The 23,207-nt window shown below is 39.8% G+C and overlaps 1 protein-coding gene across 1 annotated transcript in view; it reads left to right on the forward strand.

Moving 5' to 3' along the window:
* Positions 1–860: 860 nt before the first annotated feature.
* The window catches only part of XDH (xanthine dehydrogenase), a 42,690-nt gene continuing 20,343 nt past the window's right edge, over positions 861–23,207 (forward strand). The window contains exons 1-16 of the mRNA XM_009994787.1: positions 861–912; positions 3,147–3,243; positions 4,446–4,554; positions 5,604–5,730; positions 6,555–6,616; positions 9,638–9,706; positions 10,160–10,246; positions 12,037–12,178; positions 12,969–13,061; positions 13,843–13,994; positions 14,924–15,017; positions 15,832–15,941; positions 19,713–19,897; positions 20,424–20,598; positions 21,044–21,133; positions 21,770–21,939. Coding sequence (XP_009993089.1) covers positions 3,206–3,243; positions 4,446–4,554; positions 5,604–5,730; positions 6,555–6,616; positions 9,638–9,706; positions 10,160–10,246; positions 12,037–12,178; positions 12,969–13,061; positions 13,843–13,994; positions 14,924–15,017; positions 15,832–15,941; positions 19,713–19,897; positions 20,424–20,598; positions 21,044–21,133; positions 21,770–21,939 — 1,703 coding nt within the window. The 5' untranslated portion in view covers positions 861–912; positions 3,147–3,205. The remainder of the gene's footprint in view (positions 913–3,146; positions 3,244–4,445; positions 4,555–5,603; positions 5,731–6,554; positions 6,617–9,637; positions 9,707–10,159; positions 10,247–12,036; positions 12,179–12,968; positions 13,062–13,842; positions 13,995–14,923; positions 15,018–15,831; positions 15,942–19,712; positions 19,898–20,423; positions 20,599–21,043; positions 21,134–21,769; positions 21,940–23,207) is intronic.

A 23,207-nucleotide genomic window follows, 5' to 3' on the forward strand; every position in this document is an offset into this window, starting at 1 on the left:
TGGCACACAGTGAGTTTGGAAAAATGTCTTGACTATTACTAACAGGAAAGGGGGAAGATAAGCTCTGCAGATATTTGGAGGCAAGGACAGAAATTTAGTTTCTGACTATCCGGCAGAGGTTGAAGTAAAATCTAATTTTATGTCTAATAGATAACTGCTAAATATGTTGTTCACTAGTAGGATGGAGCTGACTCAAAATGTGTAGAAAAAAAATCTCCTTGGTTGGAATTTCACATTCCCACATTCAGGATGGCTACTAATTTAATACTAATTTATTTAATGTTAGCAGGGAAGACAGACTTCAAGACAATTGATACATTGCTGTCTGTGCTGCAGCACTTGAATTGGTTATGTTAGGATTTCCATGGTAGGATTTTTTTTTGTCCACAAAGTCTATTAATGATGCTGTGTCTGTCCTTCTATTTATTTGCTCATTTTTCTGTCCCTTCTAATAGTAAAGGAAAGGGAGGACAGGGGTCAGTTATGCATGGTCAATAAAGATGCGATGCAATTTGGGGACTTGCAAAGAATTTAAAATGTGAGAACGAAACAGATCTTTCTCTGCTCACTGCTAATTCTGTTTGCCATTTTTCGTTAAGATTTGCCTCAGTGTGCCATGGCTGAAAAACTCTGACATATATAATGCATATACTCTTCTCTGTCACAATAAATTCAATGAAATGTTGTACCTGGATACCTGACCAACATTGCTGTAGTTAGTAAGGGGAGTTAATCAATGGTTCTGCTTCCTGCTTTGGAAAAGAAATCGCAGAAAGGCTAAGCTTCCTCCTTCCAACTTAAATAAATGTGTTGTAAAGCATTCTGTGTGTAACAGTTTGTTTCCCTTCTCTTAGGTGGTGGAAAAAGATGTGGACCCAGAAACAACTCTGCTAACCTACCTACGAAGAAAATGTATCCAGTGTTAGAAGAAATGGCAGAAGGCTTTAAATGCCTACAGTATTTCATAATTGTTTACTGTTCTGACTGTCACTTGACAAAAGCTTGTGCATGAAGTATAAGAGGGAGTGCTCTACATGGTCTGTTATTTCTTGCTGGCAAGGATTGAAGCTGGTATTCCAAGCTTAAAGAATAGCATATTTTAAAATATATACCTTAAAAAAATTACATAATTTATTAATGCTTAGAAGGGAAAACTCTCAGAATTGCTAGGAATTAGAATACTATGGAAATAAAGCAATATTGATACAATGCAGTTGAAGGAAATGTATGCTTGTTTCACATAAATTGTTAATAATTTTCTGGCCAAAACATTATAGCCACTTGATATGTTTGCTGCATCATCCAATAATTTGGATAAGGAGAGTTAAATATTTAACAACTTGAATATCCTGTAGCCTGTTTATCAGGTGACTCCAGGATGCAAACTCGGAGGCAGGAGTTTCCACCACATAATGTGGGCATGTTTATGTGAGCAAATGCAAGCAGTTATTTTACTCCTGATTGCAACTGGCCCACACATGGGTCAGCTTATCTTCAGGAGCTGTGATGACCAGGCTGGCTGTACTGGGTCTGGTTTAGTAAGTAGTGTCATTCCTTGTTTTCTGAGCTTTTGACTGGATGTGTACATACACTAAACTATTCACACCTGTGTTGGTGCACTCCTTAAAAAGAATAATGAATACTTATTTCACCATGCTGCCACATTCTATTTGTCTGAGATCTGAAAAATGTACAGGGGAAAAATGTACAGGACTATCGCACTCCTTTTTGGGGTTTCCGGAAAAAAACTATCAACAACCCTGTTTTATCTGACTGTACCTCGGGTGGATAATGTTCAAGAGGGAAAGTAAGCGGTGTAACTCTTGTGCCTGTGTGCATTTTTTACTGCTAAATGTTTTGTATCTAAGCTTGTTAATATCTAACATGTATGGCTTTGTTAGAAGGCAATCTGAGCTCATCAACACCTTCTGATTGTCTACATAAATATTTTGTTGAACTTCATAGATGTCTGGCTTGGGTCACACAAATACTTTGAGAAATATGTTTTAATGAGGCAGATTAGCACTGCTGTCAAGAGAAGGATTGGATGGCATAAGAAAATGTATTTCTACTAAAGTAGGCATATTGTATGAAAATTGTTCATTCCAGAATCTTTGTACTGAAAGCAGAAATGATTTGAGTTCCATATACCAGAGGCCGGTGGGAAGGCAACAGACATCAGATTGCTTATCTCAGTAGAGGCATGCATCCAACTGAAAGCAGCTGTTTTTTTTCTCAGGCAGTCTCTCTGCTTTGCCCAATCCCCTTCACAAGTAACAGCAACCTAATTATCTTCTAATGAGTGAAGGAACACATTAAGTAGAAGTGACCAGAGGAATTCTCTCCTGAAATCTCTTTGCAGCTCATCTGATATAGTTTCTTATTGAAAAGTACAGACATACTCTCAGCAGCCTGTGGAAGCATCTGCTTAGGCCCATCCATACATTTTGTGGATTCCCAAGTGTCTCTGCAGAGGTTCTGTGCATCTCTGTTAGCGCTGGCTCTCAGTTTTTCTATTCCTGTTGTTTTATGGGAACCAGGCTACTGGGGAGTGCCGTGAGCTGGTTTTGTCCCTAGAGTTCTCCATTGCTTGGGAAGTCATAATGAACATGGCCAAGAGAAAAGCTAGAGGTAGCTAGACCATGGCTCTTGAGATACAGGTAGTTTGTGAGCAGTTCAAGTGCAGCTGCCATGTCAGTGCTAAACTGTGAGACTTGTAGCACTGTGTAACTGTCCTATCTGGGTGCCTTCTATGTGGTAGAAATTACCAGGTTTAGAAAAATTCAACCACCACTGGTGAGAGGTGCTGAAGGAGATGTCACCATGCATCTCAGGGAATGCCTGAACAGATTGCACTCAGCAATTACTGAGTGCTTTGTCTCCCTTATGTGATTTCCTTTTCTGAGTGTAATGGAAATTGGAAACTGCTGAAGTTCAGAATTTTTTGTTTATTCTAAGAGTTTGTTGGAACATGGACTGCCTCCTTATTAGGGCTATGAGTGCCAGCATTTGATATTTTGCTTATGTTAAATTAAGTTATTAAGCTGAAAAAAGAAGTGCTTGGTTTCCTGCAAGAACTTGTTGCTAATCCTTGTTTGAGAAGGCTTCTGCCAATAGTCTGTTTTCCTTGATTCCTGCTTTCTCAGTGGGCCTATGTGGAACCAAATTAGGCTGTGGAGAAGGTGGATGTGGTGCTTGCACTGTTATGATATCCAAATATGATGCCTTTCAGAAGAAAATAATGTATCCTTTGCAGTCTGAACTCCTCAACAGAGTGAAGAACAAATGAAATGAGAACAGATCCAGGTTCTTGATGTTCCAGACCTGGTACTATTTTAAAAAAAAAAAAAAAAGTTATATAATATATTTTTTGCCAAAACATTTTTTCACTTTCAGAACATAAACTCAGAAGGCTCAGACAATAAGGTATTTTTTCTCCTACAACATTGCACAGTGCTTTAGCATGCCGGCTATTTCCCTTTTCACAGTGCAGAAAACCTTTATGTTCCTTTCTTGCAGTGTAATATGACTTTTTGTTATTATGACCCAAATGAATTATCATTAGTAAGAATCTTAATTGCTCTTAATAAAATCCTTATTGCTATTGCACTACTACAATAACTAACTACAATAATCTGGTTTCTGTATGCTATGTCACTTTTTCTCCATCTCTCCTCTAACCTTCAGAATAGCTCTTATTTCCTGACACAAACTTTCTTCCTATTCTGTCTTTAATTGAAGAGTGAAGCAATGCAATAAAACAAAAAGGGGAATGGACAGAGAGGATGAAGCAGAGAAGCAGGCCCCAGTTTATTTTTTCTGTGAGGAATGGAAAGCACTAAAATCTTAGATATATCTGGAATAATGCTTGGAGATACTTTAACTTGAGGTCATCTGACTTTGTGGTTCTACTTTGTAATATGGCCTTGAATAGGCTATCATTAGGGTCATTATTGTCTCTTGATAGAAATTAAGTAACTAGTTTCTACAAGAATTGTGGCAACATTGTTCTGTTTTACTTTCAGCCTGGACTTTTTCCCCATGTCTACCATCTAGAAATAGTTTTCTATGTTAAAGTTCAAGAGCTCCATGTTCTATGTAACTTTGTGAGTGGGCTAGGCCACCTGTATAACATTTTGATATTTTTAGTCTGTCCTTATAAATGGGTTCTGTAGCTTACCATACAAAGAGGATGTTTTAAAGTTGTTGATTCTTGGTCAAATCCTATGGTGCATACTCAGTTTAAACTTCAAATAAAGTCAACGAGAATTTTGGCTGAATAGTTGTTGTAGGATTTGGTTTGTAACTAATACCTGAATCACTTCTATTTAAGTTCTCCTTTTTATCCAGTGCTATAGTTTCTGAGTACTCTTCAGCCCTTCTGTTCCCTTTTTCCTTTGCTGAGCAGCACTGTCAAGTGAAATTACCTTAATTTATTATTTTAGCCACCATACTGTCAATGCTTGTCTCTTCCCTGTCTGTGCCCTGCATCATGTAGCTGTAACTACTGTTGAAGGCATAGGAAACACAAAATCCAGGCTGCACCCAGCCCAGGTAAGCTATTAATACTGGTCACTTAAAAACCCTTTATGCGTGTTTTCTTCTTATGTTGATGAATCTGTTCCAGGCTGTTGGGACAGGAGTTTCACTTTCCATATGAGTAGTCTCTACTTGCAGGAGTGACTAAGTGATGGAATCAAACTCCCAGGTCACTGCTGCAGCTGTGTTATGTCCTAACAAGTTAACTGGTGCTGTACTGGCTGAATTGCTAATGCTTTTGCTCTAGGGCTACATGGCTGTATTTTGGCCCACCCTGGACCAAATTGCAGGAGCTAGGAAAAACTGATATTGTAGTGACAATCAATATAATTGCTTGAAGCCAGGAAATTTAAGTTACATTTTGGCTCTCCTATGGCCTTCCGTGAATGGTTTCTTGTCCCACATAGTTAGGAACATTCTCAGCAGAGGGGCAGTAAGTTTTGGCTCAGCAATGTTTCTGAATTCTCAAAATATTCTTGGTGGGGAGGAGTGGCAGGAATCTGAAGACTTGCTCTTTTAGCAAAGTGTTAAAATGCACTTTTTATGAAGGCAGACTTGCCACAGCTTTGTCAGAGACAAAGTGTTTCCTTTCATCTTAGTTTATATAGCAGATAGGACTTATATCAGTATCTATCTGAGACAGTAAATGAGAAAGTGAAAAATAAGTTAGATATGCATGAATGGATGGCAGCTAGTCTGACCTTGTCTTCTTTTCCATACCTCCCCTGAATTTTCAAACATCTAATTTTTGGAATCCAAACTATGGCCTACATAGGTAGCCTCAGCCTTCCTAACATAGTAAATCTTAAGAACTCTAGATCTCATTGGGGGCTTCTAGCCACCTTCAGTTATACTGGGAGCTCAAAGCCTAGATGCCAGCTTTTCAGAGTGTTTTCCTCTTTGAAATCTGCTTTGCAGATTGACTGCCTCATCAGAGAATATTTAATGACAGTCTTATCTCCTCTTGTGAGGTTGTTATTTTTTTAAGAGCTGTTACAGAAATAAGCACAACAATAAACTCATCTTAATATTATGAGCTAATGGCAATTGTTACTTTTTCTCAGGAGAGAATAGCAAAAAGTCATGGGTCCCAATGTGGCTTTTGCACTCCAGGCATTGTCATGTCCATGTACACATTGCTCCGGAACCAACCTGAGCCCAAAATGGAGAACATAGAAGATGCTTTCCAAGGTAATATTCAAAGCTCTGCAGCCATGAAACCTGTTCTGCTTTCATTACATCTGCTCACTAAATGAGGTGGATGTGCACCTTGGTTTAATGTATTTTATTAGATAGCTGATTGTTATGAGGTTAAGAACTAGCTTTTCCACTAGGATACTGGCCAGGTACTATGCAGTGAACAAAACTGGCTTGCAGAAAATCTCACAGATGCTCACTGTTCTGAAGCAGGGGCAAGTGGCCTCAGTCTTAGATTAGGACTCCATTAAGCTTAATAAAGAACAAAAGGTAGTCTGTCCCTGGGGCCATTCTAAGAGCCTCCACATCTCCTTGTTTTACTCATCACAAGAGCCTGCAGAGGTGACAGAAAGCACCCTGGCTAGCCAACCTAAAGTAAAGGACCAAGAGGGCAATATATATGATGGAGTGGGGCATAATCCAACTGCTTAAATAATTCTGCAGACTATAGTTAATGCTGAGGGTAGTGCTGTTACCATGCTTCTGGCAGTGACCTGACAGTAAATCAGGTGCAGGAGAAAGTAATATCTTTGTAATTCAGGAGAGTGCATAGTTAGTATACTGATCACAAAATTTAAGTAAATTAATATTGAGTAAGGCAGATTGAATTTTTGCTAAATTAATTTAAATTTATAATTTCAACCAAGGGGATGGTGGGATCGTCACAAGATTACTAATGGAATTTCCCTCCTCCCAGTTTTTTAAATTAACTACCCAGATTTGACAAGTTTTTGTGAGAGACAGTGAAGTATTTTAAAAGAAGAGATGTTCTCAGCCAAATGACACTAAGTCTTTATCCTTTTGTTCTGGCAATGCAGGGAATTTGTGTCGGTGTACAGGGTACAGACCCATTCTGGAGGGATACAGGACATTTGCTAAAGTAAGTGGCTTTGGGTAATATTCAAAGAAATCCAAAAGGCTGTCTGTTTTTCTCTCTCTTACAAAAATACACCATGAGCTGAAATGGGGGGAAGGAAATACACAGTCTACAACAAACCAGTTCCAGCTCTTGACCCATTTGTATGTGTTTCATGCATTAATAATGCAGCAAGACTGAGTCCTTTAGTGCGGTTGCTGTAAGCAAAACACTTCAGTAAGATCCACCTAATGGTCCCTTTTGGGATCACAGGTAATCAGACTCCGTAATTCTTTTCTGTAAGTCTCTGAAAAACTCAGCGTTTCTGCATGATACAGCTTGCACATTATCTGTGATGTGGAAAAGCTATAAAGGTATGGTGCACCAATAGGGACACACTGTGAGGGAATCTGATGAGAAAGTTGCTTTATCTAAAAGATCGGCTGCACAGCTTAAATAGCTCTGGAAAGAAGTTGAAGTCACTGCTTTATAGCTTGTCCCCAGAGCTCGTCTGCTGGCTTGGATGATGTATGAAGTTTTGCCATAAATTTTCTCTGATCCCTTTGTTCCTGAAAGTCAGCTGGAGCCTGAAGAAAAGTAGATGACTAGGTGGTTCAATGATTCCTAGCCACTTATGGGGCTACACTCTTATTCAATATAAAAGGCAAAGGATTTAGAATGCTGCTTTAGAATTAGTTTAATTTTATTATCCAGAATTATGATCAACAAAAGAGAATACAGAAAGGAGTGAGATCCATTACAAATGCATAAAACAACTTGATATAGCCTACTTGGATTTCCAACAGGCTTTCAACAGTGTCTCACCAAAGGCTTTAAAAGACAACAAACAGCCATGGGCTAAGAGGGAAAAATCTCAATGTGGATGAAAGATTGTTTAAAAGGCAAGAAATGTCAGGTGGGAGAAAAAGGTGTATTTTTGCAATGAAGGGAGGTCACTGGTGGAGTTCTCTGGAGACCTGTGGTGAGAGCAAGGCTGTTGGAAAAGAGGTGGAAAAGAGTGAGCAGCGATATGAAAAAATGTTAACTGATATGAAGTTAGTCTGGGTTGTGGAGGCAGGAACAGATTTTGAAGAATTTCAGAATGACTTTGTGAACCTGAGAGACTGGAGAATAGAACGGGATACAAAGTTCAAGGCAAATAAAATCAAAGAAATGTACACAGTGAAAAGCAGTCCTCATTTCATGTAAAAAATGGTAGGCTGTGAGCAGACACAGATAACAGGAAGATGATCTTGAAGGTGTGGTAAGACAGTTTCACAGAAGCATCAGTTCAATGCTCACTGGCAGTCAAAACAACACTTCAAAGAGTAGAGAACAGAATAGAAATCACTGCCATGCTACTGTCTGTGTCATGACTCTTTGTACACTTTAGTACTTTGTGTGATTTTGGTCCTCTCATCTCTAACAGGGCACAGCAGAAACAGAAAAGATTCAGGAAAGTGGAATAAGGATCATATCAGTGGTAATCTGGTTTCCATACAAGGAAACACTGAGTAGGCTGGCATGTTTCAGCATGGAAAAAAGGTATCAAGGAGGGAAGAAGTTCTACATAGCCTTGTATTGATGCCTGATAGAGATCTACAAAATTGTGAATGGCATGTGGAATGTGAACTGGCATCATTCTTTGCTGCCTCTTCCAATGCAAGAGCAAGGTCTCAAGAAATTAAATTAGTAGGAGGCAGGTTGAAAACAGAGGCAGACGGTCTGCCATGTACCTGGCTAGTTAACCTGCAGAACTCACCAACAGGTGTTGTGGGCACCAAAAATTTACACAGGCTCCAGAGAAGACTGAGCAGGTACTTGAATGGAGAGCTACTGAGTTACTAAAGAGACAGAAACCATACTGGGCTAAGGTAGTCACCTGAGCTGGATGCTGGTACTGTACTAGTTATTGTGTTGTGTGTGCTTGTGCCTTTTAATCATCTCTGGGTATGTCCTCACAGCTCCAGCTGGACCAGAGATACTGGCTGAAAGGTCAGAGTAGCTCTAAATGAGAACAAGAAGTCTATCAGTAGACTGGACATGACCTAGCCATCACACTGCAGGGTACTGTCTTCCATTGGCAAGGAAAACACCTACTTGCTTGGCACCTTTCATCTCTTATTCCTGCTTTGGTTATAATAAATGTGAGAGAAATTTATCTCAAAAGGGAATCAAGTCTACTTCATTTCCTTGGAATCTGCACACTTTTCTCAGAACAGTTTTCATCCCCACAGGACTTGAATTGCTGTGGCAGGGTAGCTGGAGGCACTGGATGCTGTCTTAGTGAGAAGGAAAATAGCACAGTAAGCTCATTTTAAAAATCCATAACCTCAATTTGCAATACAGTAATAGAGTTTTGATGTATTAGTCACCTCTCTGTATCTGCTGTGGTGCAGATACTCAGAGTCATCTGAGCTGGTTTACATGTGTATCTATTTGAAAGCACTGAGACTGCATATGTCCTGGTTAGCATGGCTAGCCATCATGAAACAAGTTTTACAATAGTGAGATAGATATGTTCCTTCTGAGTCTGTGAGGTGCAACATTTGTGTGGAAAGGCATGGTGACAGCTGTAAGCAATGTGCTACCAGATTTTGGCATATTGAACCAAATCATATTCCTGTGAAAACAAATCTGAAACCCAGTTAATTCCCCAGCATGAACTTTCCAAAACTTTGCAGTCCAGTGATGAATGAAGTAATTTAATCACCATTGTAAAAATTTGGAATATCTGGAGGAAAAAAGTTAATAACATTTTGTGTCCCAGCTGAGGTACAAACAGTGGAGGGATGCAAACAACAAATTAGGGCATGAGGTATGTGACTATAAAATGAATTTAGGAAAGAGAATGTAATGAATTTTTTTCCCGGGAAAAATAGTATTGTATAGAATATTCCAGCAATTAAGACTGCTTAGAGTTCTTTTCTCAAAATAGTTTATTAATGCAAAATGTTACTGCAAATTTTTGTGATCTAGGGATTGGGAAAAGGGGAGGAATATATCCTGTAGAAGTTGAAATCTTCTGATTTTTTTCTTCTTCAGAATGGCAGCTGCTGTAGCAGAAAAGCCAGTAATCCAGGCTGCTGCATGAATGGAAAAGAAGACAATGTGGTAAAGTGTCTCTCAACTACTCATTTTTTAAATCTATTTCTGAAGTTCTGAAGTCTCAGCTCTGGCTTGTTCAGTGTCAAAGCCCAGTCCTTTAAATTCAGCTCTATTTATACAAAGCATTTTAGACTTAATTTTATGCTTAGCTTTTACTTCTTACCTCAGAAAACATAACTTTTTAATTTAACATGCCAGTGTGAAAGTGATGTCACTTCTGATTGGCAAAAGCTTGTTAATGTGTTCAGGGGTCAGGTTTCTGACCAGACATGCATTGTGATTAGAAAAATATGACCGAAGAACCTGAAACACTGGATCAGGTGTCATCTTTTTGCTGTGTTTGCCATTCTTTCTCCTTGAAATGGTAGTAGAGATTTGTCTGAAAACAGGAATGAGTTAGGGTTGTATGTGGATAGTTTTCTTCCTGCTGCCCATCCATTTGCATTTTCTCTGCCATAGACAATTATATCCTCCAGCCTGTTCAATTCTTCTGAGTTCCTGCCATTGGACCCTACACAGGAGCCAATCTTCCCTCCAGAATTAATGGTAAGCTTATTAAAAAAGAAACAGTTCATGGTTCATTGGTTTCACTAGTATGCACAGAGTTTGAGTATCCTTATTATATCTGCCCTGTGCAAATGGCAGTGCAAAAGATGGCTGTTGACAAAAGAAGATGCTTGGGCATGAACTGTGTGAAGGCTTTTAAGCCAGGGTGGCTTAAAAGATACGTAGGCCAGGTACCTATCTCAGCTGTCTGTCTTCTCTGGTTCTGACCACACTTGCCTGCTCTTGGGTTGCCTTCCTTTCCAGTCACTGCCTGTCTAGGGGTGGAAGAGTTGTTGATATCTAGATTTTTATTTACTAGGTCCGATGTGAATTTCTACATGAAATACAGTTGAATCTGAGCTAATTGCCTGGTGTTCCCCTTATAGTGTATGAAAAGAAGTAGGAGCTATGAAATGCAGTTGAATATATGCTTCAACCAGGCGATCTCCCAAAAGTACCAACTTCTTTCCTCTCATTGTAGCACCAGTAGGAGTTGGCTGGCTCACAATGACTTCACAAGTTAAGTTAGATCAGTTTTTCTCATCCTGTAGCACCCTCATTAGGAAACTTGGGAAGTGTGGGCTAGATGAATGGACAGTGAGGTGGACTGAGACATGGCTGTGTGACAGAACTCAGGGTTGTGATCAATGGAGCAGAGTTGAGTTGGAGGCCTGTAGCCAGCAATGTCCCCCAGGGGAAAACACTCAGTCCAGTCTTGTTCAACATATTCATCACCAACCTGGATGAGGGGACAGAGTGTGTCCTCAGCAAGTTTGCTGATGATACAAAACTGGGAGGCGTGGCTGACACCCCAGAGGGCTGTGCTGCCATTCAGCATGATCTGGACAGGTTGGAGAGCTGGGTAGAGAGTAACCTAATGAGGTTCAACAAGGGCAAATGTAGGATCCTGCACCTGGGGAGGAAGAACCCCATGCACCAATATACGTTAGGGGTTGACCTGCTGGAAAGCAGTTCTGAGGAGAAGGATCTGGGAGTCTTGGCAGATACTAAATTATCCATGAGCCAGCAATGTGCCCTTGGCATTGAGAAGGCAAATGGAAACCTGAAGTGCAGAAGAAATGTGTGGCCAGTAGGTCAACAGAAGTCATTCACTCCCTCTACTCTACTCTACTCTACTCTACTCTACTCTACTCTGGTGAGGCCAGATCTGGAATACTGCGTACGTAAAGGGTGGGTACAAGGAGGGTGGAGCCAGACTGTTTTTGGTAGTTCCTGGTGAGAGGACAAAAGGCAGTAGGCACAAGCTGGAACATAGGAAGTTCCATTTAAATATGAGGAAAAACTTCTTTATGGTGAGGGTGAGATCACTGGAACAGGCTGCCCAAGGAGGTGGTGGAGTCCCTTTCTCTGGAGACATTTAAAACCTGCCTGGATGCAGCCCTGAGTAATGTGATCTAGGGGATCCTGCTTCAGCAGGGGAGTTGGAATAGATCATCTCTAAAGGTCCCTTCCAACTCTGGCAATTCTGTGATTCTGTGTTCCATTCTGGTCTTTTTGGGGATAGTTTTCCCTTAAGCAAATGTGTCCCAGCCATGAATCTAGTCTAGCACATGGCATGTTTACAGCTTCCTTTAAGGTCAACAAACAACTGAAATTCTGTTGTTCTGCTGCTGCACCCAATCTGAATGTGTCATGACTTCCAGCACCAGTAGCATAATATGCATTTATCTTGAGGTTTGTCCCCTCTGTTTCTTATCTAATGGGGAGCATTTGAGCAGGAATTCTTGGTTTGATGTAGTCTTGAGCTCTGTCTGAATTCCTTTTTCCAGACTCAGAGTAATAAACAACAGAAACAGTTGTGTTTCAAAGGTGAGCGTGTGATGTGGATCCAGCCTACAACTCTCAAGGAGCTGGTGGCTCTCAAATCCCAGTACCCCAATGCCAAGCTTGTTGTGGGGAACACAGAAGTGGGTAAGAGGAAGAGCTGATGCTCCGTATAAGCATTTGGAAAACTTTCTACAGAATATTTTGTGAGAACATTGCAAATGTAAACTTCCTTCATGCCATTACTGTTAAATAGCTGTTTAATCTTCAGGTTGTGTATAAGTGGGTTAATCTCGCAGTGAATGTTTTTCCCTGCCCTTTGCCGTGTTGGACAGAAAAATTTGCTTATCTAGACTTCTGAGCTTTTGTGCTAATTTTGAGGAATTTTGAAAAGAGGGGAGTGGCACAGCAAAAGATGTCCTCCTAATCAAATGAATTCAGTTGTGAAATTGGTGTTTTGAAAGATTTTTCAGTTAGTAAACTCTCAAGCCTTGAAATATTACTGATTATTAAAAAATAAATTATTAATAATATGTATTTCTGCAAACATAAGTGTTGAGTAGGAGAGGTGAGACTTATTTAGTAATTTTGCTATCCTGAGCAATTGGTTCAGGAGACAATCCCAAAACTTTGTATGATTCATTGTATTCATAGTTCTTTCCTGAAGGACTATGTACAGCAATATCCAGGCTACACAAGTGCTGAACAATGAGTTTAAGGTTATTGTAAGCCTAAAAAATAGTCTTTAAAACCTCCCTGTGAGAATGCTGGTATTAGTGGTAAACAGCTTTTAGTCTGGTATCTCTGTGACCCTATATAACATGTAACAGATGGTCAATGAACTGACTCTTTAATAGGTCTGCTGCCATTTTATTGGGAAACAGTTAGTTTAGGCTCTCAACTGTGTGTAACTGAAGGAGTCTTACTTTTCCTTAAGGTATTGAGATGAGGTTAAAGAACATGTTGTATCCAGTGATCATAGCACCAGCATGGATCTCTGAAATGAATGCTGTTCAGCACTCTGAAACAGGTGAGCAAAAAAGAGGCAGATTGCCTGTGAAGTGAGTGGGAACCCTGCAGAATAATGAATAGGGTATGAAGGAAAAATCCCACATTAAAAACCTCCTTTCTGTATGCAGTAATGCCTCTTCCATCCAGAGAATCAAATGAGTGATATGCAAAAATAACTTGATAAACAAAGAGGGTTATCAAGGTAAATTAAAGAAGGTAAATTAAACATTTAATCTGTTTGATGCATAGTAACTGGGTTAATAATGGGTTTCAATGGGTAATCTTTTTGTTTAGAAAGATTTTTAAATTAGTAACTGGAGGAAAGATGCTGGATTTGACAGTCTAAGTGACTAAGTGAAATATTTATCTTCATGGTGGAAACAGCTCCATTTTAAAAATAGTTAGAAGTGCTTAGGACAATGTAGTGCATGTGGATTAATGCCTAGTAGCATGCTGAAGGTATGGAAACTGGACAGGAATTGGAGTTCATTTCTCAAAGGACAAACTAATACCTGTAGGAGGGCAATAATCATTCATAATACACTGCGTCAAAAGGGTAGTGGGTTACTGTCCGCTGAGAGGGAGTACTGCCATCAGTTCTGAATTTAAAGGTGAAATTTGTTCTGAGGATATGATAGTTACATGCAGTGCATACAAAATGATCTAGTGTGACTGAATGTCTTCTCTAAACCCTAGTGTCTGATTAAAGTCAGTGGCATCTAAGCTTTGCAGACACAATTATAGCTGTCCTCCTGTACCTTGACATTTGGGAGAACAACAATTCATTTGTTTGTTTACAGGGGTCATCTTTGGTGCTGCCTGTACCCTGAGCTCAATAGAGGAGGTCCTGAAAAAAGCAGTGGCAGAGCTTCCTCCTTACAAAACAGAGGTCTTTCAGGCTGTCCTTGAACAGCTGCGGTGGTTTGCAGGGCCACAGATAAGGAATGTTGCAGTAAGTGACTCAGGAGCAACAGTGACTGGAGTTGAAAGCTCAGTGTGAGGAACTGGCTTGCCTCATCCAGTGTTGCTGTGCCTTGTGCTTCTTACAGAAGAACACTTGCAAACCTAGGCAAAGAAAACAGTACACATAAACCAACCCCAGGAGCTTATATCAACATGAGTCTCAGCTGGTGTCTGCGCTACCCTGATACCACAGATTTAGCAAGCAAGGGAAACATGGCAGTTGTCTAGGTCTTCCATTGCTTTTATCAGGATAAGTGGGTGAAAATATAGCAAGACTTGACTAATTTAACAAAAAATTATTTAGACTGCTGGACAAACTTCAAGGAAGTAGGTGTGTAGATTTTTGCCAGCACAGATATGGTAGTCATAGTGTTAATGCAACAGATCTGGCAAATTTTCCATTAGTTTTAAAAGGAAAGAGGAGGTGGCTCTGGTATGAGCAAACTCTGCATACTAACAGAAAAAAAATCCCAAGTAAGCAGATGAAGCAACCTACCTAACACAAAGTTTGATACCACAATATACTGTACCATACACTTCTAGTGAAAAATCTTGGGTTCCTGAATGTTAAAGTTCTTTCTTTCCTGGATCTTCCCATATCTGCAGCTACAGTGATTGAATTTTGGCATTGTTGGACATATGTGGTTTGAGTATAGTGTAGTTTTCATGTTTTACCCGAAGTTCCTTAAACTGTTTCAGGCGTTAGTATTGACTGGGACAGCTACTGATTTCATGTGTTTTCCTAAGTTTTCCTACTTCATTAAAGGCCTGAAATTGCTGAGTGAGCGAAAATAATTTATCAAAGCAAACTCAGTCAGAGCTACCCTCTAGTGCACAGAGTAATGCAGGATTACAAGATGCTGTGACTGTATCTTCAGGCATTTTAATATTTATCTGATGCATATATTATCACTTTAGGCTCTTGGTGGGAACATAATGACAGCAAGCCCAATTTCTGATCTAAATCCTGTGTTAATGGCAAGTGGAAGCAAACTGACTCTGGTATCAAATGGTAAGTTACTTACATTTTCTTGTGTCAGTAAGGGGAATAGTATAGTCAATAGTGCTCTGCCATAGATCAGGTCAGGGTCAGAAATTGAAGGTGAAAATAACATTACACAAAATAGGCTTAGTCTGAGCCTTCAGGGCTTTTGCCCTTTTTAAGGCTGAAGTTCTAAGACTGGGGCAAGTTTGGCTTCCTAAAGAGTTTTGAACTTCTGTGCCAGAATGAATCTCTGGTACTGTATATATATATACAGACACATCCTTGTGAAGAGCTGGTTAAAAATGTCTATTCATGAAAAACAATAGGCATGAAATAGTTTCTGTCACTACATGCTTTGATCCTTGTGGGTTTTTCAGATAATGTTTGTGATTTTTTTCTATGAGGAACCAGATGTCTCAGTTTATACTTGCTTTTAGGAAAAAAAAATAAAATAGGATCCTTGCAGTAAGTGGATTTCCAGTGACTGTTTTTTGTACTGAATTGTGTGTAGGCTGATAAAAGGAGAGAGAGGGATTTACATTGGGTTGTTGAAAACTGGTTCACCTGGAGGCTTAGCTTTAATTAGAGGATGAGGGATGTCTCTTTGATCAGTTTCTATGCAAATAAAACTTCATTTGTAGGCAGAAACTGTCATAGGTTCCATGAGGACCAAAGTAGATCTGAGAAAGTCCTTCCAGGTTTGGTGAAAAGAGGTGGAAAAATGAAAGTTGATATTATATCAAGAGTGATTTGTGTAGTTTGAATGCTCTTTCACACATACTATAGATATTTTCCTCTGGGTCATTCATTAATCCACCACTGATCTCTCCTTGCTCTACAGAGGGCAAGAGGACTATCACTATGGATGAGAAGTTTTTTACTGGATACAGAAAGACAATAGTTAAGCCTGCAGAAATACTGCTCTCTGTTGAAATACCTTACAGCAAGAAGGTAAGCTTACAGGAAGTTTTCAATGTCCATTGAGTTAAAATGCTGTGTAATTTTCAATGTTAGGCACCTTTTTCATTGGAGACTGGCCTCCATCTCCTCATGTAGTCCCAAGCAGACAGGAAGTAAATTATTTGGTGAAAATCTAGCAATATAACCTTTTTGACAAGCAAGAGGAGCAGGGCTCTGTAATAAAGTATGGTAAACCCACTAAGTTTACTAATGCAAGAAATCTGAATTTCACTTTATCATCTGGAGCTTTTTGAGTGCACTTGGTAATGATGAAAGGTAACAAAGTGATGTTCCCAGAGGTCTAAGCTTTGTTTGCGAAATAGTACAGCAAAGATGGTAGCAATTCCTGAAGTAAAGTGAAGTTTTCTGAGGTTTCTCCTTCATTTCTGTTAACTGAAATGTGAAAAGAAATGGGGGAAAGTGGGTACAGATAAGAGAGAAGTTCAGTTTCTGCATCCTTGCCTTGCAAAACTGAAACCACAAGAACTGATTATTGAGGCATTTTGGCAATATGGACTTGCAACTTCAAATGAGCGTCCTTCAAACAGAGCAATGAACACTTCTGTAACAGCATGAGCCATAGCTGATTCAGAGAGTCTAAGAGGTAAAACTGTGTTTCCATTTAGGACTGAGAACATCAGACTGTAATTTTATGGTTGTAAAGGCATTTACCTTCTTAAGGCTTGAGTCTATAGGTTGTAAGATGCAAGGATTCACAATATGGTGACACATTTTCTTTATAAATGGAAAATACTGATTTACGTGAAATGCCATCATATTACAAGATATAACCAATAAATCCTTTGTCTATCCTCTCTGATTTTTTAAATCTAACTATCAAGGGAACATAGCTGTTTTATTTATGTTGGTTTTCCATGTACTTCTGAGTGATTCTTCTTTCACCTTGTGATAATTGCAGGAAGTTGTTTGTTTTTGTTTTTTTCCAAAATGAGAAACACACTTGATATAGTCAATGGATAACACCATATTCCTCCTTCCATATAACAGTCATGGTGACTTCACAATACAAAGAAGTGTTTACCAGCAGGTCAATGGCTTTTTACCTCAGTTATATGCAGCTCATTGATCTGAAAAACTAAAACAACTTTTGAACTCTCTACTTCATGGTTTCTTGGCTGATCTTTGCTCACAAACATATGATGTTAGTTAAAGTTCTTCAGAGGTTGTCTGAAGTTGCTGACATGTGGCATGAAAAGTCTACTGGAATTGTGATTTCCTCTCAACTGGAAGCAGGGCTGTGTCAGTACACAGCAAGATCTTTTTTTTTTCTTGTTTAAAACAGATGTTACCATGTGATTTGTCACACCAAGGATAAGACAGGCCTAACCACAGGGAGAATTGGACTAAAGAAGTTTTGCAGTTTACACAATTCAGTGTTACTGTACAGGGACCGAGCACAGGGTAGGCTTTATCACAGAGAGACTGACTGATAAGTGAAAGGAGGTAACACTGTTTTTTCTCCTGCTAGTTCGTCTGTCAGATATTTAAATATTCAGAGAATAAAGATTTTTGAGTGTATAATTGTTAAGGGGATTGCAGCTGAGTAAAGACAGTACTTAGAAAAGCAAGCAGCTCACTGTATTAAAGATAAAATATAACCAGATTCCAGAAAAGAAAACTGCATGGCTTTTTGTATATAACAAGGCATTCCTAGAACAGAACATATTTATTTAACAGCCCTCATTCTCTTCTGAGCTATAAAAACACTCCTTGTGTTCCAGATAATATTCACAAATGTTATGCATTAATACTTGTGTTAATACTCAGTGACCATCAGTTTTTCATGTCCTTTCCCTTGCATACATCTTTCTCCATCACATTGTCACTGTTGCTTCATTTTCAAGATAATAGAATTCTGTATGACATAGACGTGTACTGGTTTTTAAATAGAAAAGCCTAACAATGCAATGCCTATGTATTTCCATCTTTAGAAAATGATCTTAACCTACTGTTTGCTCAGTATTGCCATCATAAGCTCATAGTATCATAATTTTCCCCTGCTGAAGAGACAGAAAGGGGTCATGATATCTTACTTCATTATTTAAGTTATTATCCTGCAACTTGAATATGTATTGATATTGATATGTACTGATATATCAATATTGATATTCCATAGTGGGGAACCGAAAAATTAGACATGGAAACAAAATTTTTGCAATTGTGAATATTGCCTGTGAATCTCTTATAACCTGTGGATTTTTTCATGTGCTCCTACCTGCTGTTGCATCTTCTCCAGAAAGGGAGAGGGGAAGGCTAATCTAGTTCCCTAATATGCAGCCCTCATTCTTAAGGGTTTCTTGGTTTGCGTGTGAGCATAAGTAACACCTAAGAGCTTTTACTTTGATAGTTTAGAGGGGACATGCTCTGTTGTTTTACCAAGAGGTAGGGCAGACATGGGCAGCTGATGTGATGGCTACCTTATCTACACTCCTAGGAAACAGTGAGTGTCTTTTCTCCCACAGGACTCTGGACTGAGAAAACTAAGATGTCTTGTGAGGAGCGACTATTGCCTTTTGTTGTAGTCATGTTTTCTTTGAAGTGTGCAGTAAGAGAAGAGACTGCTTTTTCTCCTCTTTGAAAACTAAATTCTTTAACAAGCAGAGTGTCCTCACTGGAAGGATGCTACTGATCATCCTCTGCTATTATCTCCTGGCTGCCCACTAATTGCTTGAATTAAGGAAATGAACCATACCTTGTTGGAGTTGTACCAAACCATGAACCATACCATACTGGAGTTGTATCTCCAGTAACAAGTTCTTGATGCACAAAAAGGGACTCCTGTGAAACTCTTCCACTGCCAACAATAGAAGGATTGTTCTTTACAAAAATGAAAGAATTGCTGTCCACTTCTGATTAGAAATAATGGAACAGACTGCTGTGTTGTGCAGAGTCATTTGGCTAAGCTATTAGAGAAGAAACTTGGCAGAAAACTCTCCAGAAGGCGAAGACAACAGATCTGATTCCCCCCATAGTCTGCAGGATACCTGAACAGCAATTTGCTACAGTCTGCAGGACAGGCAAGGGGAAGAATTGATTGTACCGTGACTGTAGGGTGACACCGTCACTTGATTTATACTGATAGAGGGTTAATATCATCTTTACTGCTACTCTTCACAGGAGAGCTGATGAGTTTTGTGAGTTGTAGTTGCTGGTGCATTTAAAAGAACTTTCTCACTCTATGGAGACCAGCAGAGCATTTAGTTAATGAGAATTGTATTTAGAGTAACAAATTGAAATTGTCTTATATTAATTAGTCTAGTTTGTGCTAGAACTGAGACATTTGTGATTTCAGTTATTACAGAGTTCAAATACTAAGGAAAATGCAAGAAAGGAAGGGGTTTAAGATACAAGTTTTGCTGATTAGACTTCCAGCTTAGCAGCCTGAGAGAAAGAAAAAAATTTATGAGGAACAGTAATCTTGTCTATGTACAAAAATGTGTTCTGGTTCTTCCTTCCTTTGAAGATATGGAAAAAATCTGACAGGTACAAGCAGATCTTTCTAAAAGCTCATTTCCCACACAGTCCTAGGTTAGCTAATAACCACTCACTGAATTAATTGTTGAATCATATGAAAATATATTGTGCTGCCTTAACAAGCATGTCCTGCTTGGCCCTGCAAGATGAATCAACCAGATACAGTTCCTTGCAAGAGCTCATCCATGATAAGTTAACAGCTTGTCCATATTTATATTCCAAAGCATGTCAAGGTTGAGAATAAACAAATATTTTCCTGTCTTCCAGGGTGAATACTTCTCAGCTTTCAAGCAGGCTTCCCGTCGGGAGGATGACATTGCTATTGTGACCTGTGGGATGAGAGTCCTGTTCCAAGATGCTACTAGCCGAGTGCAGGAAATAAAACTGAGCTATGGAGGAATGGCTCCTACAACCATTCTGGCACTAAAAACTTGCCAGCAGCTCACTGGCAGGTAGTTTTTCTGTGACAGAAAGTCTATCTAATGAAACAGTGCTGATTTTTACAGGAGCAGTTAAAAAGCCCTAAATCCTCTCTCCTAGTATGCAGAAGGAGAAAGAGGAAGAACTGTGCCTATACTTCTTCAGCAGTCTGCCTTCTGTGTCTTGCCTTGCTTCTTCCAGTGCACCTTACCTACAAAGATCCATGTCTGTCTCTCCTTTAGAGAACCATTTCCTTGCTAAAATCACTTGTCTTTTGAAGTGGGCAGAAGATAGATGTGGCAGTGACCTAAAAAACTGATTTTCTTTCAAACTGGACTGAGAAATCTGCGTTTTTACCATTTAATAGCTTTGCTACATCTTTAGAAAAGATTACATAAGCCTAAGATGAGAGCAAAGCTGACACACAAACTATAAACAGAGATAGAACAGATGGCTGTTGCCTGAGACCTTGTGGGGCTGCCATGTCAGAAGAGTTAGTCTGCCCTAGTAATATTTAGAGCTAAGCAAAGGCTCTGTGTCACCTTTGTTCCTTTGTAGAGACTGGAATGAGAAGCTGCTGCAGGATGCCTGCCACTTACTGGCAAATGAGATGAATCTCTCTCCTTCTGCACCTGGTGGGATGGTGGATTTCCGGCGCACTCTCACACTGAGCTTCTTCTTCAAGTTCTATCTGACTGTCCTTCAGAAACTAAGCAAGAACCACAGTGGCCCTGTGAGTGCTGCTAGGGACAGCAGACTTGGGGAAGGAGAACCTGTGCGCCATGTCTTTGTGGGGAAGGCATGGTGATCATTCAAATTCAAGCAGACTTGAATCTAATCAGCTCCATGTTGTAATAGTTGCCAGAGCTACTCTGCTCCTGACATGTGTGACGGTGACTAGTGTATCTTGCCACTTGGTTCCTCGTGGCATCCCCACTTTGCTGTGGAAGTGATATGTGGGTTCACAGAAGGATTCCCTGGAGTTCTCCCCTTCTGTGCATTATAACTGCTCTCATGGGTCTATGGCTGCCATTTGAACAGACCCTGAGCCCTCTGACCCAGTAAAAGATGGATTATCTTCACTAGAGGATGGAGAATGGAGAATATCCTGGGCTACAGGGGAATGTGAGAAAGGGACTGGCAGGGAAGATAATTGTTCTTTAATATGTTTTTGGCAGAACAACATGTGTGAGCCTGTCCCCTCCAACTACATCAGTGCTACAGAGCTGTTTCACAAGGATCCCATTTCAAATGCCCAACTCTTCCAAGTAAGTAGCAGTATCTCCATGACATAAACCCAGGCTTTTCTGTAGCTCAAACTGGGCTTCTTATCTTGCCTCCCCAGGTATGAGCAGTACATGTACCTACATAATGTCATTCCTGAGGCTTGTATTTGGGTTTCAGTTTCTTCTTTGCTTTAGGAAACAATGTTATTGCTCTTGATGTGTTCAGCTTCATGCTGTGGGTAGCATTTTCCTCTGGCACCCAGCTCCATATCCAAACTTAAAATGCCCTCTTGCTTTCCACAGTTACAGTCTGCCTCTCTTTTCATCTCTTAGGCTTCAGATTCAGGATGTATCTTCTTCCTTATTTCTCTGCTAGTGATCTGTTTTCTTTAGCTTTGAGAGTAGCAGCTAGCTGCAGAAGGTGAATCTCTTAGGCAAGCTGTTATATCAAACAGTATTCTTCCATAGCAATGTTATGAAACTGCATCCCTTTTACTTCATTATCTACAGCCCCCTGTGTAGCTGCTCCATCTTTTTTACCTTTCTTTCCCACAGGACTGAGCACCCATCCCATTCCCCATTTCACCAGAATGTCTCACAGTATCTTTTGCTCTCCCACCAAAATTTCTCTTCCTTGCAATATGAGCACTAGTAGTCAGTCCATGTATTTTACTCCAGGAAGTGCCTAAGGGACAGGCAGTTGAAGATATGGTGGGCCGGCCTTTGATGCATGTTTCAGCAGCCAAACAAGCATGTGGAGAAGCTATTTACTGTGATGACATCCCTCGCTATGAGAATGAGCTGTACCTGACGCTGGTGACCAGCACCAAAGCCCACGCTAAAATCCTGTAAGTGTTGCTTCTGAGTGTCAGATTTTGGAAGCATCCAGTGCCTGGTGGCTTAGAAAACATTGACCTGTCATGGCAGGTAATGCCATCTATATTCTCATATGAGCATTAATGCTGTCACTTTTGTTGCACTGATTGCCCTCTGTAATTCTTACTTGTTCTTACATTGTGGTGGCACTGCAGGCTCTAATCTGTCCTCAATGGCTTTGATGTGGGACACTGTGTTACTGAGTGTGATGTGCAGCAACGTAGCCTTGCTATGTGCTGTTCATTCCCTAAGCAACGCTTCCTGCCTATTAAGGCTTCCCTCAGTGGTCTAACAAGGGATGGGCAGCATGGTGGTCATGGCTGAACAGATGTAGTAGCCGATTCCCAGTCAATGAAATAAGTTCCTCTGTCATCATAGTTAGATTTTAGTTAAATCGCAACATGGTCATTGACGAGTGCTGCAAACACATAAGCATTTCTATTACTGGCCAGTGCAGATGGGGCAATACAGAAACATCAGATCTATGCCTGTGGCAACAATATGTGGTATTTTCTAGAGTTTGCTGCACACATTCTCTAGCATTTGCTTTGCTCATTCACGTTTCAAGCTGTACCCTTATATTGTTCTGCAGAGGAAGTGGTAGAATATTTCATCAGCCTATGATTTGTCAGTCAAAATGTTGGCTCTGAAAACTTCCACTTCACCTGAGGCAGATTTTCACCAAGTGTAATTTTGAAATCATCTGCCTCTGTGTTTCTAACTAAGGGAAAGAGTCAGGGGACTCTTGCAAGTGCAAAAGTGCAGGAAAGTGTAATTTCTGAAGAAAAATAGCATTGTTTTCTGTTCCTGCCACCTAAGATTTCATGTGGGAAAGTTTATTCATACATTTAATGTCTTTTTTAAAAAAGTCTGTAGCTCACTGAAATGAAAAAACAGCTACTTTCAGGTATAGTTTAGATTGGAGTTTCAGGAATCTAAACAAGCATGCTGAAAAAATTGCAGTGATTTACAGAATAAATAATTTAGTTAGTAGAAACAAAACCATGACGTTTCTATTCACAGCAGTGTCCTTGAAAGCAAGCCAATTAAAGAGCTAGTGTTCAAAATACTGCAAAAGGAGTCTGAAAGTTTTTTGTAATATATTTTTTATGGACTGTTCCCTATAAAAAAAATAAATATATTGCACTTCTCTAGTTACTTTCTGTCCTGCTAGCCAGTTAGTTTCAAATCTGTAGATGATTCAAGCAGGCAAACATTTTCATTGCATAACTCTCCTGCT

Source organism: Chaetura pelagica, unplaced genomic scaffold (assembly GCF_000747805.2).
Source record: "Chaetura pelagica isolate M959 unplaced genomic scaffold, ChaPel_1.0 scaffold2, whole genome shotgun sequence".
Lineage (NCBI taxonomy): Eukaryota > Metazoa > Chordata > Aves > Apodiformes > Apodidae > Chaetura > Chaetura pelagica.